The 13,465-nt window shown below is 37.1% G+C and overlaps 1 protein-coding gene across 1 annotated transcript; it reads right to left on the minus strand.

The window, feature by feature from the left end:
• Positions 1 to 12,364: 12,364 nt before the first annotated feature.
• On the minus strand, positions 12,365 to 13,234 carry LOC104229581 (probable calcium-binding protein CML44). The gene has a single exon (XM_009782235.2). The coding sequence runs from the start codon at positions 13,005 to 13,007 to the stop codon at positions 12,555 to 12,557; it is 453 nt and encodes a 150-aa protein (XP_009780537.1). The 5' UTR covers positions 13,008 to 13,234; the 3' UTR covers positions 12,365 to 12,554.
• Positions 13,235 to 13,465: the final 231 nt, after the last annotated feature.

Consider the following 13,465-nt stretch of genomic DNA (forward strand, 5'->3'; position numbering starts at 1 on the left):
CGCGCACCTGGGCGCGCTAAAGTAGCGCGACGAAGGCAGAAAACTTTGCGATATGCGCGTTCACTAGCGCGATCGCGCATCTGGGCGTGCTAGTGACACATGCCCAATAAAATGGTCATAACTTTCTATATACACCTCCAAATGATGAACGGTTTGTTTCATGGGAAATTAGACCCAAAGAGATTTAATTTGATAGGTTGTGGATCACACAACTCCTTATATAACTGAAGATATGATTGTCCAAAGTGAGGTCTTGTGCGCACTCATTTACAACTTTCGTCTATTATGAAATTTTCCAACCTCAAAAGTTCCCATTAGCCATCCGAAATCACCCCGAGGCCCCCGGGACGTCAACCAAAAGCACTAACATATCTTAAAACATCATCCAAACTTGTTCCAATCATCATAACGCCTCAACTAACACCAAAATCATCGAATTCAAGCCTAAGTTCTTTTAAAACTTCTAAAACATGCATTCGATAAAAACCCCAACCAAACCACGTCCGAATGACCTGAAATTTTGCACACACATCCCAAATCACTTAACGAAGCTATAGCAACTCTCGAAATTCTATTCCGATTCCCGGATCAAAATCTCACCCATCAACCAAAAATCGCCAAAATACTGACTTCGCCTATTCAAGCCTAATTCTACACCGGACCTCCAAAATCACTTTCGATCACGCTCCTAAGTCATAAATCACCCAATGAAACTATCCAAATCATTAAATTTCCGATCCAAGCTCATATACAAATAAGTCAACTCTTAGTCAACCTTTCAAATTCAAAGCTTTCAACTGAGACTGTTCCTTCAAATTCATTCTGATTTTTCCTGAAAACCAAAACCAACGATCTACATCAGTCATAATATGTTGCACGGGCAAGTCATGCCCAGGAACTGGCGATCAAAGTGCAAAAGTTCAAAACGACCGGTCGGGTCGTTATATCCTCCCCCACTTAAACACACGTTCGTCCTCGAACGTACCCAGAGCTGTTCTAAAACCCCACCAATCGCGGAATAACCTTACCATGCATATAGCCGGGGGTGATCCCACATCACCCTATCTCATATAGGTCCGATAACACCGTTTAACTAAAATTACACAATCCAATCTAGCCCATAAACCATAGAACCACATTTTCACTTCTGAAAACATCAATACGATCAAAACCTCACACATATACTTTGAATAGACCCGAACTAGCTGTAGTAACTCATGCCTGCAACCTCAAGTGCAATTATCCGATATACCACGTAACTCAAACACATGTAGCGATAACTTCCATTCATCGCAGCTGCACACAACACCCGAATACCGGTAGAAACCTCTTATCAACTAAAGTCTCATTCCAACACTTCCATATACTGCCAATGATAAATGAAATACGCAACCAATCATAACCATCTCTCAGATCAGTCATCCATAAGGTTACTTCTCCTTTGGCAAGGACCATAGCAAATTTCTGAACCGAACCTCGATATTTACCTATCAAACATGTTGAAATCGAATCCGTTTGTATTTATTAATGATCCCCAACGATCTCCTCTAATCCAACACATTACTCTGGTGACATGACACATCCATACAGACCTAAGTCACAACTTGCACAATACATGCATCAATACACAACAATCCGAACATACTCAAATCATGAAAATGACTCAAATGAAAGAGCTGAACCTCAAGTTCATGAGTACCACCACAACACAAGACTGAGAACCCGTCTCACATCATAGGAACAGAACACACGAATCTAACCTGCAAGGTCATACCTCCACATATATTCACTGCAATGCGCGACCTTATTTAAATACTGCTCTACATGGAACCACCTTAAGTCACTATGCTCGAAATCGACAACCACAGACAATTTGATATCTGGAACCAAAGCAATTCATCATACTCACGGTGAAGCAAATAACATACACTACGCACACCCGATAGGACATAATCGATACGCCGTTCACCAAGAAACACCAAATTACTCTTCCCGCTCGACTTCCATTATGAAACTCCGATAGAACTGTACCATAGGTGCCTATAACCAACAGATCGTATCGTCTCACAACACAAAAAGGTAATGCATAGATCCCCATAATTTTTAATAGCTCAAAATAATCGAAGCCACACATCCTTCGCCAACAGCAACTTGAAGTCAACAAAATCGTCTCGATGCCGGGCACATATCCCATATAGGTCTACCAATGGACCATACATCAACTCCAGTTACACACAACATATAAATAATCCTTCGAAGGTCCATATCCCATATAGGTCTACCAATATTGGTCTACCAATGGACCATACATCAACTCCAGTTACACACAACATATAAATAATCCTTCGAAGGTCCACAATGACTGAAGCATAGCACATACTAATATCTGACTAACGTACCCACATTTTGCCATCCACAACCACAAGCTAACATGTATATGAGAACTCTTAGTCTCAAAGTCCATAAAACACATGAATTACCATATCTGATCCCAATTTCGCCACTCTCATATATAACTCGCCTCTAGTACCCAATCACCCCACGGGAGATACTCTAAGATCCTTCGGTGCTTCCAAGCAAACCCGAATATCAGCAGCTAACCTGATGATAAGTGCTGCAATACTACCGAAGTACCATCAACTCAATCACATTGACTCTTTCTGGCACATATACCCTCGTCAAATCACCTCAATTAGCATTACCATTTCCTTAATCATCTGGAGATCCCTTCTCAAATCATCTGAAGTTCATTTCTCTAATTATCTGAAACTACCCGCGCTGCCTAAGAATTTATGACCTTCCATTCAAATCTGAACCGTGACCTTACACATGCAAATCTCAGTCTTACACAACATACCGTATAAACCGTACCACTCTAGGATAACCGCGAGAAATTCATATGCCTTCTGAGACACAAACATCTACGTACTCAACTAGTCAAGAACTTTCCATTGGTCTCATCTAGAAGAAAATCACTATACATCCCATGCTACGTATGCCCATAGAAAATATACATCTCCAAACCGCGGTAAAACCATCAAGAACTCTCCGAGTTCCCTTTACACAAATCAAACCTGTCAGGACTGAATCCTTCTAACTCAATCAAGCTAAGAAAGCCATCAAAACCTAAGAGCATCGCCGTAAAATACCTGAAAGAACTTATTACCTCGAACACACACACCAGGAATTAATTATATCCTTACCATACCGATTCGGTCTACTATCAAGTTACCCCATCTATCTAATTTTCCTTCTGATTCATCTTCAACTTGATATTCTCTCTTAAATATTCCCAAAAGCACCACATTCGAAATACTTCGCTCTGAAGAACTTACTGCGGATCTAAATCCGTTACCTCTTGATACTGATACATAGAATCCCACAATTAATATGGAAAACACCACAAGTCTTGACATCTTCCAAGGAAACTCAGTTTCTATCCATAAGTACAACTTGAAAGCCTCCAATTATTGCATGTAAAATTTTGATCACAATAGGACCATTCTCTAGAGGCATCCACTCTACTCAAATCGCAGTTAGATTGATTAAACGAACCGAACAACCTGTGCTTCATTTGCACTCCGACACTGTAGAATGTGACCTCATTCCAATATAACCAAGCAACTTCCTGCTCTATGCACCGAGCATTCATTACCAACCATAACTCAAGTCATTCCCCGATTCTCGTACGCCCATAAAGCATAACATAACCTTTATTGAAATTTCCCTTACTCGAGCCATAACTGATTCACAAATGCGCCTCGAACTGGGACCATTAGAGTATATAATCGTGCAATCAACTATTCAATAGCGGACTCCCCCACTTGGCTCAAAGCCATAGGTCAAACACACACCATAACTCATAACACATACGCTTTATTGCTGCCATAATACCATAGTGAGATTAACTCAATCCTTCATAAGCTCGTGGAACACAGACCATCTCGTACTTCATATCTTTTACAAATCTCGTATTTACTCTCATAACAATTAAATTCACTCTCTTAAGTGACCCAAATTAAATTCACATATATATTTCACTTGTAAATGGGATCTTCTAACAGACAACATAAAGATCACACAACTCCAGAACACTTTGCAGGAGATAACCCACCTGCTCCGCCTTAACTAACATTTATGTATACCTTCCACCATCATAAACTGTACGCAGTCACTTAGTCTTCTTGAGTCTGAACTCATACCGCAACATGAATTATTATTTTTTCACTCACAACTGGGAAACATGAAAAGATTCTTCACACGCCTATAACTCGGGGCTATACCTCGAATCAAGATGGAATTCAAGCACCTAATAGTTCTTCTATCCTCCAGCAGACCCTTCTTGTCATTTCCAAATCATATGAATACATCTCGCAGTACTAACATACTCATCACATAGTTACTCAACTGTCACTTCCACTAATAGGGACAATACCAAATATATAAGTTCAAAACACTTGCTCACACAATCAATACCTCGGTGCTCAAGCTATAGGCAAAAATCCGGCCTCAAGTCCTCTAGACTGGCCCAACATCAACACACAGAGATCGTATCTCGCCCCTCGATCAGGGAATCACAAGCCATCAAGGCATATCTGATACTGAGCACTCATGCACACACACGAACGCGTGGAAGGAATTCAAAGAGTTATATTTCAAGCTGAATCAAAGGATGCACGATAAGAATTCAAGAATGTGAAGTTTTCCTAAAGGTTCTGCAGCCTCTCGAGGATAAATACAGTCGTCTCTGTACCGATCCGCGAGACTCTACTAAACCTGCTCTTGACTCGTGAGACCTATGTAACCTAGGTTTTGATACCAACTTGTCACGACCCCAAACCGGCCCGGTCACGATGGCGCCTCTCGTGAAGACAAGGCCAGCCGACACAACACTTACCTTAACCCTTTAAGCATTAAGAGTCATTTTAAAGTCTTTAAATTAAACAATGTTTCACAGTAAAATCCTGGAATAATAGTGCGGAATAAAATACCAGCCCGACATCGGGGTGTCTCTAGTCATGAGCAACTATCAAGGTCTGAATACAACAAAAGTCTAAAAATGTACTAAATACAGTAACAACAATGAGGGGAAGTAAGCGGTGCTGCGAACGTCATGTAGCCACCTTGCTAACTCCGATGACTATGCGACTGAGCTATCAACACCCGCTACCGGGTTCCGATATACTTGAATCTGCACACGAGGTGCAGAGAGTAATGTGAGTACTCCAACCTAGTAAGTAATAAGAGTAAATAAAGGCTGAGCAGTAGGAAATAATGAATCCACATTCACGCCAGGCTCAATAAACACAACAGGCCTTCAAATCATAATACGAGTCAATCGTCCCTATTAAAAATCTAGCTTTTAGTAAAAATCATTTTGAAATACTTTCCAGCAGTTTCGGTAGGGGTTCAATACCATTTAAGATAATAATAGAGATTAAAGTCATAATCTGCCCCTCGGGCAAAACATAGTTTGTAAAACCGCCCCTCGGGCAAAACATAGTTTGTAAAACAGCCCCTCGGGCAAAATAATAATCATAAACACTTCATAACTTAAAAATTTCAGTGGAAATAACCAATGCCAAATCAGTGATTAGTTTCTGAACATCTCATAAACCCCAGTTTAAATAAAAGTTATTTTAAAATATTTGTTCAACTTTCCGACAGAGGCTCAATATAAAGATGAGTGAAAACAGTCGATAAATCAACATATTCGATAGAAATTCACTTTAAAAAGGAGTGAAATCAATAAGTCCATAAAGAGGCCTCTCAGGCAAAACATCACTCATATGCATATATATATCTATCGCCCCTCGGGCTAGCCTCTCTGTCACTCGTGACTCAACTCTTACCAATCAGTACTCGCACTCAGCATTCACGCTCAATTGGTACCATATAGTAACCGTTGCGGCGTGTATCCCGATCCATGCATCGCTGTGGCGCACAACTCGATCCATATAAATAGTCAACTGCGCTCACTGGGGGTGTGCAGACTCCGGAGAGGCTCCTACAGCCCCAGCGCTATATTGCTGCGGCGCGCAGCCCGATCCATATAAGTATCGGTGCGGCGTGCAGCCCAATCCATATACATATATATATACATTGCTGCGGCGTGCAACCCGATCCATAGATATATAATCCTCATAACTAGGCCATCGACCTCTCTCAGTCATTAACCTCACCATCAGACTCTCAGTCTATCTCAGTCATCAATCCCACAATCTGACCATCGGTCTATCTCAGTAAAATAGGGAACTTAGCCCAAAACAATTTCCACATTTTAAGAATATAGTGATAAAGCCAGATTTGAGCAGTAAACAGGCAAAACATGACTGAAAATATGCTTTCAAACAAATAGAGTGAGGAAAGATAGTAAAAATACCCCTAAGGGTCTCAACAAGTCAGCACAAGGCCCCAAACATGGCATACAACCCAAAAATATAATAATGTCAAACAATTAACTATCAGATACGCATTAAAATATTCGTTCGGGATTGACTAGGTCACAATCTCCAGCGGTGCTCTACCCCACGCTCGTCATCCAACGTGCAAGTCACCTCAAATTAACACAACGACGTATAATCCGGGGTTTCAAACCCTCAAGACAGTATTTACAATCATTACTTATCTCGAACCGGCGAAATCTCTAGCTCGCAATGCCTTTGACCCTCAAATTGGCCTCCACGCACGTCGAATCTATCCAAAATCACACAAACATCGATGAAGCTCGATTTCTAAAAGACGGGGTTCTAGCCATACATATCTGGGACTTGCCCCTTAATGGTACTACAATGATCCACTACTCTTAGGTAACTTCAATCTACAATACAACATTCAATAGGGTAAATATTAGTAATAATTCCCATATTATCCCACTTAGGCCTATTATCAAACATTTTGTAGGCATAGATATTTACACCTCATAACTATAGTATTGGTTCCTCCAACTATTACCATTAACCAACAATTTTATCCCACCATTCGTCTTTAACAATTTATACTCCTAACATCACATGTGTGATCAACCATTCACACCCAACCAACAAAATTCCATCAACTAATCACCTTTAAATTCCTACCATGATCATGTATTTAAATTGGAAATTTATGGCCTCCAATCACCATACCCCAAGTTCTAATGTATATATCATACATAAATAATCACCATAGAGTAGTTGGAGATGATAAACATACCTCTTGTAGTACGAATTTTAAGAATCCCCACTTGTGGTGTTCTTGATAAATTCAAGGATTTGAAGGAAAATCTAAGGATTTTTAAGATCAATCCATGTTAATATAAGTGTTTAGGAGTAGTAATCAACTCAAAATACCCCAAAAATCTTACCTTGGATCATAGAAATGAAGAGTGGGACGGATTCCTCTTGAGAGAGCAAGCCCTTGCTCCAAAAATGACTTGGGAACTCTCTATACCCGGTCTTGGGGTATTTAGGGGCTTGCTACTAGCACGGTCGCGCACCTGGGCGCGCTAAAGTAGCGCGACGAAGGCAGAAAACTTTGCGATATGCGCGTTCACTAGCGCGATCGCGCATCTGGGCGCGCTAGTGACACATGCCCAGTAAAATGGTCATAACTTTCTGTATACAGCTCCAAATGACGAACGGTTTGTTGCTTGGAAACTAGACCCAAAGAGATTTAATTTGATAGGTTGTGGATCACACAACTCCTTATATAACTGGAGATATGATTGTCCAAAGTGAGGTCTTGTGCGCACTCATTTACAACTTTCGTCTATTATAAAATTTTCCAACCTCAAAAATTCCTGTTAGCCATCCGAAATCACCCCGAGGCCCCTGGGACCTCAACCAAAAGCACTAACATATCTTAAAACATCATCCAAACTTGTTCCAATCTTCACAATGCCTCAACTAATACCAAAATCATCGAATTCAAGCCTAAGCTCTTTTAAAACTTCTAAAACACGCATTCGATCAAAAACCCAACCAAACCACGTCCGAATGACCTGAAATTTTGCACACACATCCCAAATCACCTAACGAAGCTACAACAACTCTCGGAATTCTATTCCGACTCCCGGATCAAAATATCACCCATCAACCGGAGATCGCCAAAATACTGACTTCGCCAATACAAGCCTAATTCTACACCGGACCTCCAAAATCACTTCCGATCACACTCCTAAGTCATAAATCACCTAACGAAACTATCCAAATCATAAAATTTCCGATCCGAGCTCATATACAAATAAGTCAACTCTTAGTCAACCTTTCAAATTCAAAGCTTTCAACTGAGACTGTTCTTTCAAATCCATTCCGGTTTTTCCTGAAAACCAAAACCGACGATCTACATCAGTCATAATACGTTGCACGAGGCAAGTCATGCCCGGGAACTGGCGATCAAAGTACAAAAGTTCAAAACGACCGGTCAGGTCGTTACATCATGGGAACAAACTGAATCAAATCATTGACACCCTTAGTTTTATTTGTCTCCGTGGAGAAATCTTTTTCCCTTTTTCTTATTTATTGTTATTACTTGAGCAATTTTTTTAAAGTTTAATTTGTTTTAATTTTTGACTTTATAAGTAATCTTTTGTTAATTGAGTTCAAGAAAACTAAAGAGAAAAGCAAAACACCATATTTGCACAGTATTATATTTATTGTCACTTTGTGTCTGCAATTCTTTTAGGCCAAACTAGCGGCCCCTGAAGTTGTGGGATTCTTTCACTTGAACACTTAGTCAATGCCTTGTTCCAATTTAACACACATATCATCCATGAACTTTGTCTTCCTTTTCTCTTTTTATCTTTCTTTTTTTATTTTCCCTCTTTATTCGTCTTATCTTTCATTCTCTTTTCTCATTTTCCTTCTCTTTGGATGTGTTTGGTATCAAGGAAAATGTTTTTCATTTAAAATAAAAAATATTTTCAAGAAAAATAAGTGATTTTATCACTTATTTTCTCTTGTTTGGTTGGTGAGTGAAATTTTTTTTCCGGAAAATATTTTCATCTTTGGTTAGAGAGTAGAAAATATTTTTTTAGAAAAATACTTTTTTATGCTACTCTCTTCACCCCCTTCCCCCAAGTTCCTATGTTTCCTTGCTCTCCCCCCTTCCAAATACCCAATGTTTTAGGACTCTTTGAAATTTATGCTCCATAACTATAAAGAAAATATTCATTTTTAGGTTGAAAAAGAAAGTACTCTTTCTACAACATGAAAATAAAGTAATAATTTTATTGAAATAAAAGAAAATACTCATTTTGTTGAAATGAAAGAAAATACTTTTCTACGTCATGAAAAGAAAGTACTTTTTTTGTTAAAATGAAAAAAAAAATATTTTTTTATAGCATGAAAAGAAAATACTCATTTGTTGAAATGACAAAAAAATCTATCTATAACATGAAAAAAAAGTACTATTAATAATATATTTATTTAGGCTGGGAGTGGGAGGTGGGAGTGGGGGCGAGGGTGGGTTGGGGGGAGGGTGTGGGGGTGGGTTGGTAGGGATGGGAAATAGGGTGGGGAAGGTTGAAAAAGCGTTTTGGAAAATATTTTCTCTTCTTTTTATAGGAAAAATATTTTCCTCCAATTAGAGGAAAATGAGTTCATAAGGAAAATGTTTTCCAAAACATTTAAGCTAACCAAACATAGAAAAATTGAAAAATATTTTCCGACGTACTAAACATACCCTTCATGTGTTTTGATTTTCCTTGCTATGGAGATCCTAGTAACTGTGAATAGGAGTGACAAACGGACGAGTCGGGTCGGATATGGTTCAGGTCGAAAATGAATAATGAAAATATGGATAAATTATCCGACCCCACCCATATTTAATACAAATAAAAAACGGGTTAACCGGCGGTATTATCCATGACCTCTTGCATATGATCACTTTTGGGAGAACACTTAGGGGTCGTTTGGTAGGATGCATTAGATAAGCTAATGCATGCATTGACTTTGTGTATTAATAATACATTGTTTGGTAGATATTTTGAACCTATGCATTAGTTATGCAGGCATTAGTTATACATCCTATTTGGTATTATCCTATGCATAACTAATGCATAGAAAACAATGATATTAGCAATGCAATGAGTTTTAATGCATGTATTAGCTTAGTTAAAGACAAAATTATCCTTTAAAATTTATGCTTGATTAAAATATGCTAGTTAGTATATTAATGCAAGTTCAAAATAATCCAAATAGTGAGAAATAAAATTATTTTCCTAGTAAATAAATAAATACTTAGCATATTTCCTTTTTTATAAATAAATATTTAATTTTATTTTACAATATAAGTAGACAAATAAAATAATTTTTTTAAAACTTTTTCATAAAAAAATATTTCTCAACATATGTTTCTTTTAAAAAGTTAGAGTGTGGACTAGTTTTGAAGGCATTTTTTGTAAACAAACAATTCTTTTAGAAATTGTGCAATACTTTAATACATCAAACCAAACAATGGATAAGAAATATGTCAGCATAACTAATGCAAGCATAACTAATATCGGCATTACTAATACATCCTATTCAGCATTATTCTTATGCACCCTACCAAACGACCCCTTAGTCTCCCCAACTTGAGGAACCCCAATTTGAGGCTTTACAAATGTAAAAGTTAGACCCATTGGTTACCCATTGGCTAAATGGATAATATGGTTCTTATCCACATTTGACCCGTTTTCAAAAGAGAAATTTTCACAAACCACTATTGTTTAGTGGTTATTAGCTAGTTGTAGTTACCATTTACTATATTACTTCCTATAGCTATGTTTTCAGATTTTTTAGAGTGTATTCGATGTATTTAAGCTATTGTATCTCGGCGTGAAACATGGGATTACAGCTAGACAGATTATTGTATTCGATTGTATTCACAGCGTGAAGCATAGGATTACAGCTAGACAGATTATTGTATTCGATTGTATTCACAATATATATATTTGTGAATACAGTAACGTAAATAGCGCAATTCATGGACTATTCAGTTGTTTTTAAAAGGAAAATGAGTCAATTAACATAATAAACTCCTAATATAATTCAAACCCAATTATAACACACAAAATTTGTATTTCCGGTTATAAAAAAAAGATTATCAATCTAAAAACACCCCAATAATATATCAATCTTCAGAGAAATTATATAATTACATTGAATATAGTTAAATATATAAAAATACATTGAATACATGAAGTATAGCAAGTCATTTATAGTGCAAAAAATATATGAATACATACTGCAGATACATTTGAATACATATATACATCTGAATACACAAATTATACTAATTAAAAAAAACATATGAATGCATTCATGGAATATAGCGAAACAGTGAATACAATGAAATACATGGAATACAGCGGGATACATTGAAATATAATGGGAAAAAAAGACAATGAATACAATGAAATACATAAAATACAGCGAGATACATTGAAATACAATGAAAAAAAAGGTAACAAACTCTTCAAGTTACTCAACCCCAAACTCAGTCATTTTTGTTCAAGAACAACCCTAATGTCGTCTCGTCAAGAGGGCCGCAATTCTGACTCGAAACTCTCGAAAGCCGATGCAGAATTACAGAGGTCAGTGGACAGAAGACGACTCCTTACCCAATCAAAAGGCAGACATAGGCTAGCGAAAGGTAATGAATCTAAGGGAGAGAACCACCACCATAGTGAAGCATCGCCGAAATCTGCAGAATCAACTGGACTTGAATACACGGAAAACATCCAATATTTGGTCAACTGCCTACTCTATCAAAACCAATCAATGTGGATAGATTACTTAGAGCCCAGTAACAATGAAAATTTCGCAAAACAATAGAAATGAACCAGTGGAGAATATTGATTGTATTTATGGAGAAAGACTGGCGTTGAGAGAGAGAGAGAGTGGAGAAAAATCTGAAAGAATGAGAGAGAAAAATAATACAAAGAGTATTTTATGACTTAAGGGTCGGAAATAACCATAAATAAATAATTGGTTATAAAAATCAAAAGGTAGCTATGAAATATAATTTTTTAAAAGGATATTTATTTAAAATAAGTAAGGTATCAACCTTTGCTATAGGAAGTAAAAATTCCTTTTCAAAAAGTTCATTATCCAAAATATTTTTTATGGATAATATGAGTGATTAACTGTTTTATTTTAACCATTTTGTCTTGTATGTTCTCGTTTACACGGTAAAATGAGTAATTTCAATTAAATAGCGCCACATAAAATTAATGAAGCAGAAGGAGTCCCTTCAACTGTCAATTAAGGTTGCTGATATTACAAGAAAGAGTCTGGTTGAAAAACCAAAATCCTTATATTCTTGCAATTTGCAAATATTATTACTTCTATATGTTCAAAGTTTACTTGTACGAAAAAATGAACAAACAAGTACGATAGAAAAGTCATAGACATCCACTTGTATATCGTCAGCTAAAATTATGGAGTATTAAAAGTCTATTACACAAAGTTTAATGAACAAATCTACAATCCCCAGCAGACCATGAACATCATTTCAAATGCTTACAACTAATTAAACATTTTTCTGGTAGATTGGAAGCGGGATTACTTTTTAATTCAAATTACAGTTTCTTAATTATCAAACATCATATCCTTAAACTCCTCAAAATCAAGTTTCCCATCTGAATTTGTATCATAAACATTAATCATGCTCTTGCAATCTTTCCCACATTGCTCATCCCACAATCCTAATCTTGACAATGCACTCTGCAACTCCTCGCAAGATATAAATCCGTCATCATTCAAATCGAATACTCTAAAGACTTTCTGTAACTCATTTTCCAGGAAAATATTTTCGCGCTTGCTTTCTTTAATATGTGCTTTTGTGATGGCATCATAGAAGAGGAAAAAGTCAATGGAGTCGAGGCTTGTTTTCCCAACAAGCAACTCAAGCTCTTCTTGGCTTGAATTAATGCCTATGGTATCAAGAAATCCCTTTAGCTCGTTGAGGCTCACGAGTCCATCACCATTCTTGTCAAGCCTTGAGAAGATTCTTGGCAAATTAATGGAGTTGATTGGAGACATGTTGGTGCAAATTTGAAGGTATCAGGTTTAGAACAACGCGAATAATTAAGGATTAATCGAGCCAGTAAATTTCAGACACCAGCTACTTGATGAAAGAAGATAGACCTAAAAAAAGTGGTATTATTATCAAGTCTTCTTGAAGTTACATGCATATGGGAAGTGTGTATTTATAAGGAGGGAACTAGGAATGAATATTTGGGAGAATTCAGAAGAATTGTCCTTTCCTTGTACGGACTATATAACTAAAAAATAATCACAAAACACTACTTGTGGTTGAAATCTAAGGAATACAATTTAGGAAGTTTCTTGGAAGAAGGGGTTGTACAAGAGAATAAGCAGACCATTTAGATTTAATCCAGAACAAAACAGTGGCTTCTGTGTTTTTTCCTTAGCTAACAAAAGATATGTTCATCCTTGACTTACTAAAATAATAAATAAATTAACTATCTAGAAATTTC

Source organism: Nicotiana sylvestris, chromosome 4 (genome assembly GCF_000393655.2).
Source record: "Nicotiana sylvestris chromosome 4, ASM39365v2, whole genome shotgun sequence".
NCBI lineage: Eukaryota > Viridiplantae > Streptophyta > Magnoliopsida > Solanales > Solanaceae > Nicotiana > Nicotiana sylvestris.

What these genes read in the sequence shown, in the direction of transcription:
- LOC104229581 (XM_009782235.2), bottom strand. Translation starts at nt 13,007, where the DNA reads ATGTCTCCAATCAACTCCATTAATTTGCCAAGAATCTTCTCAAGGCTT.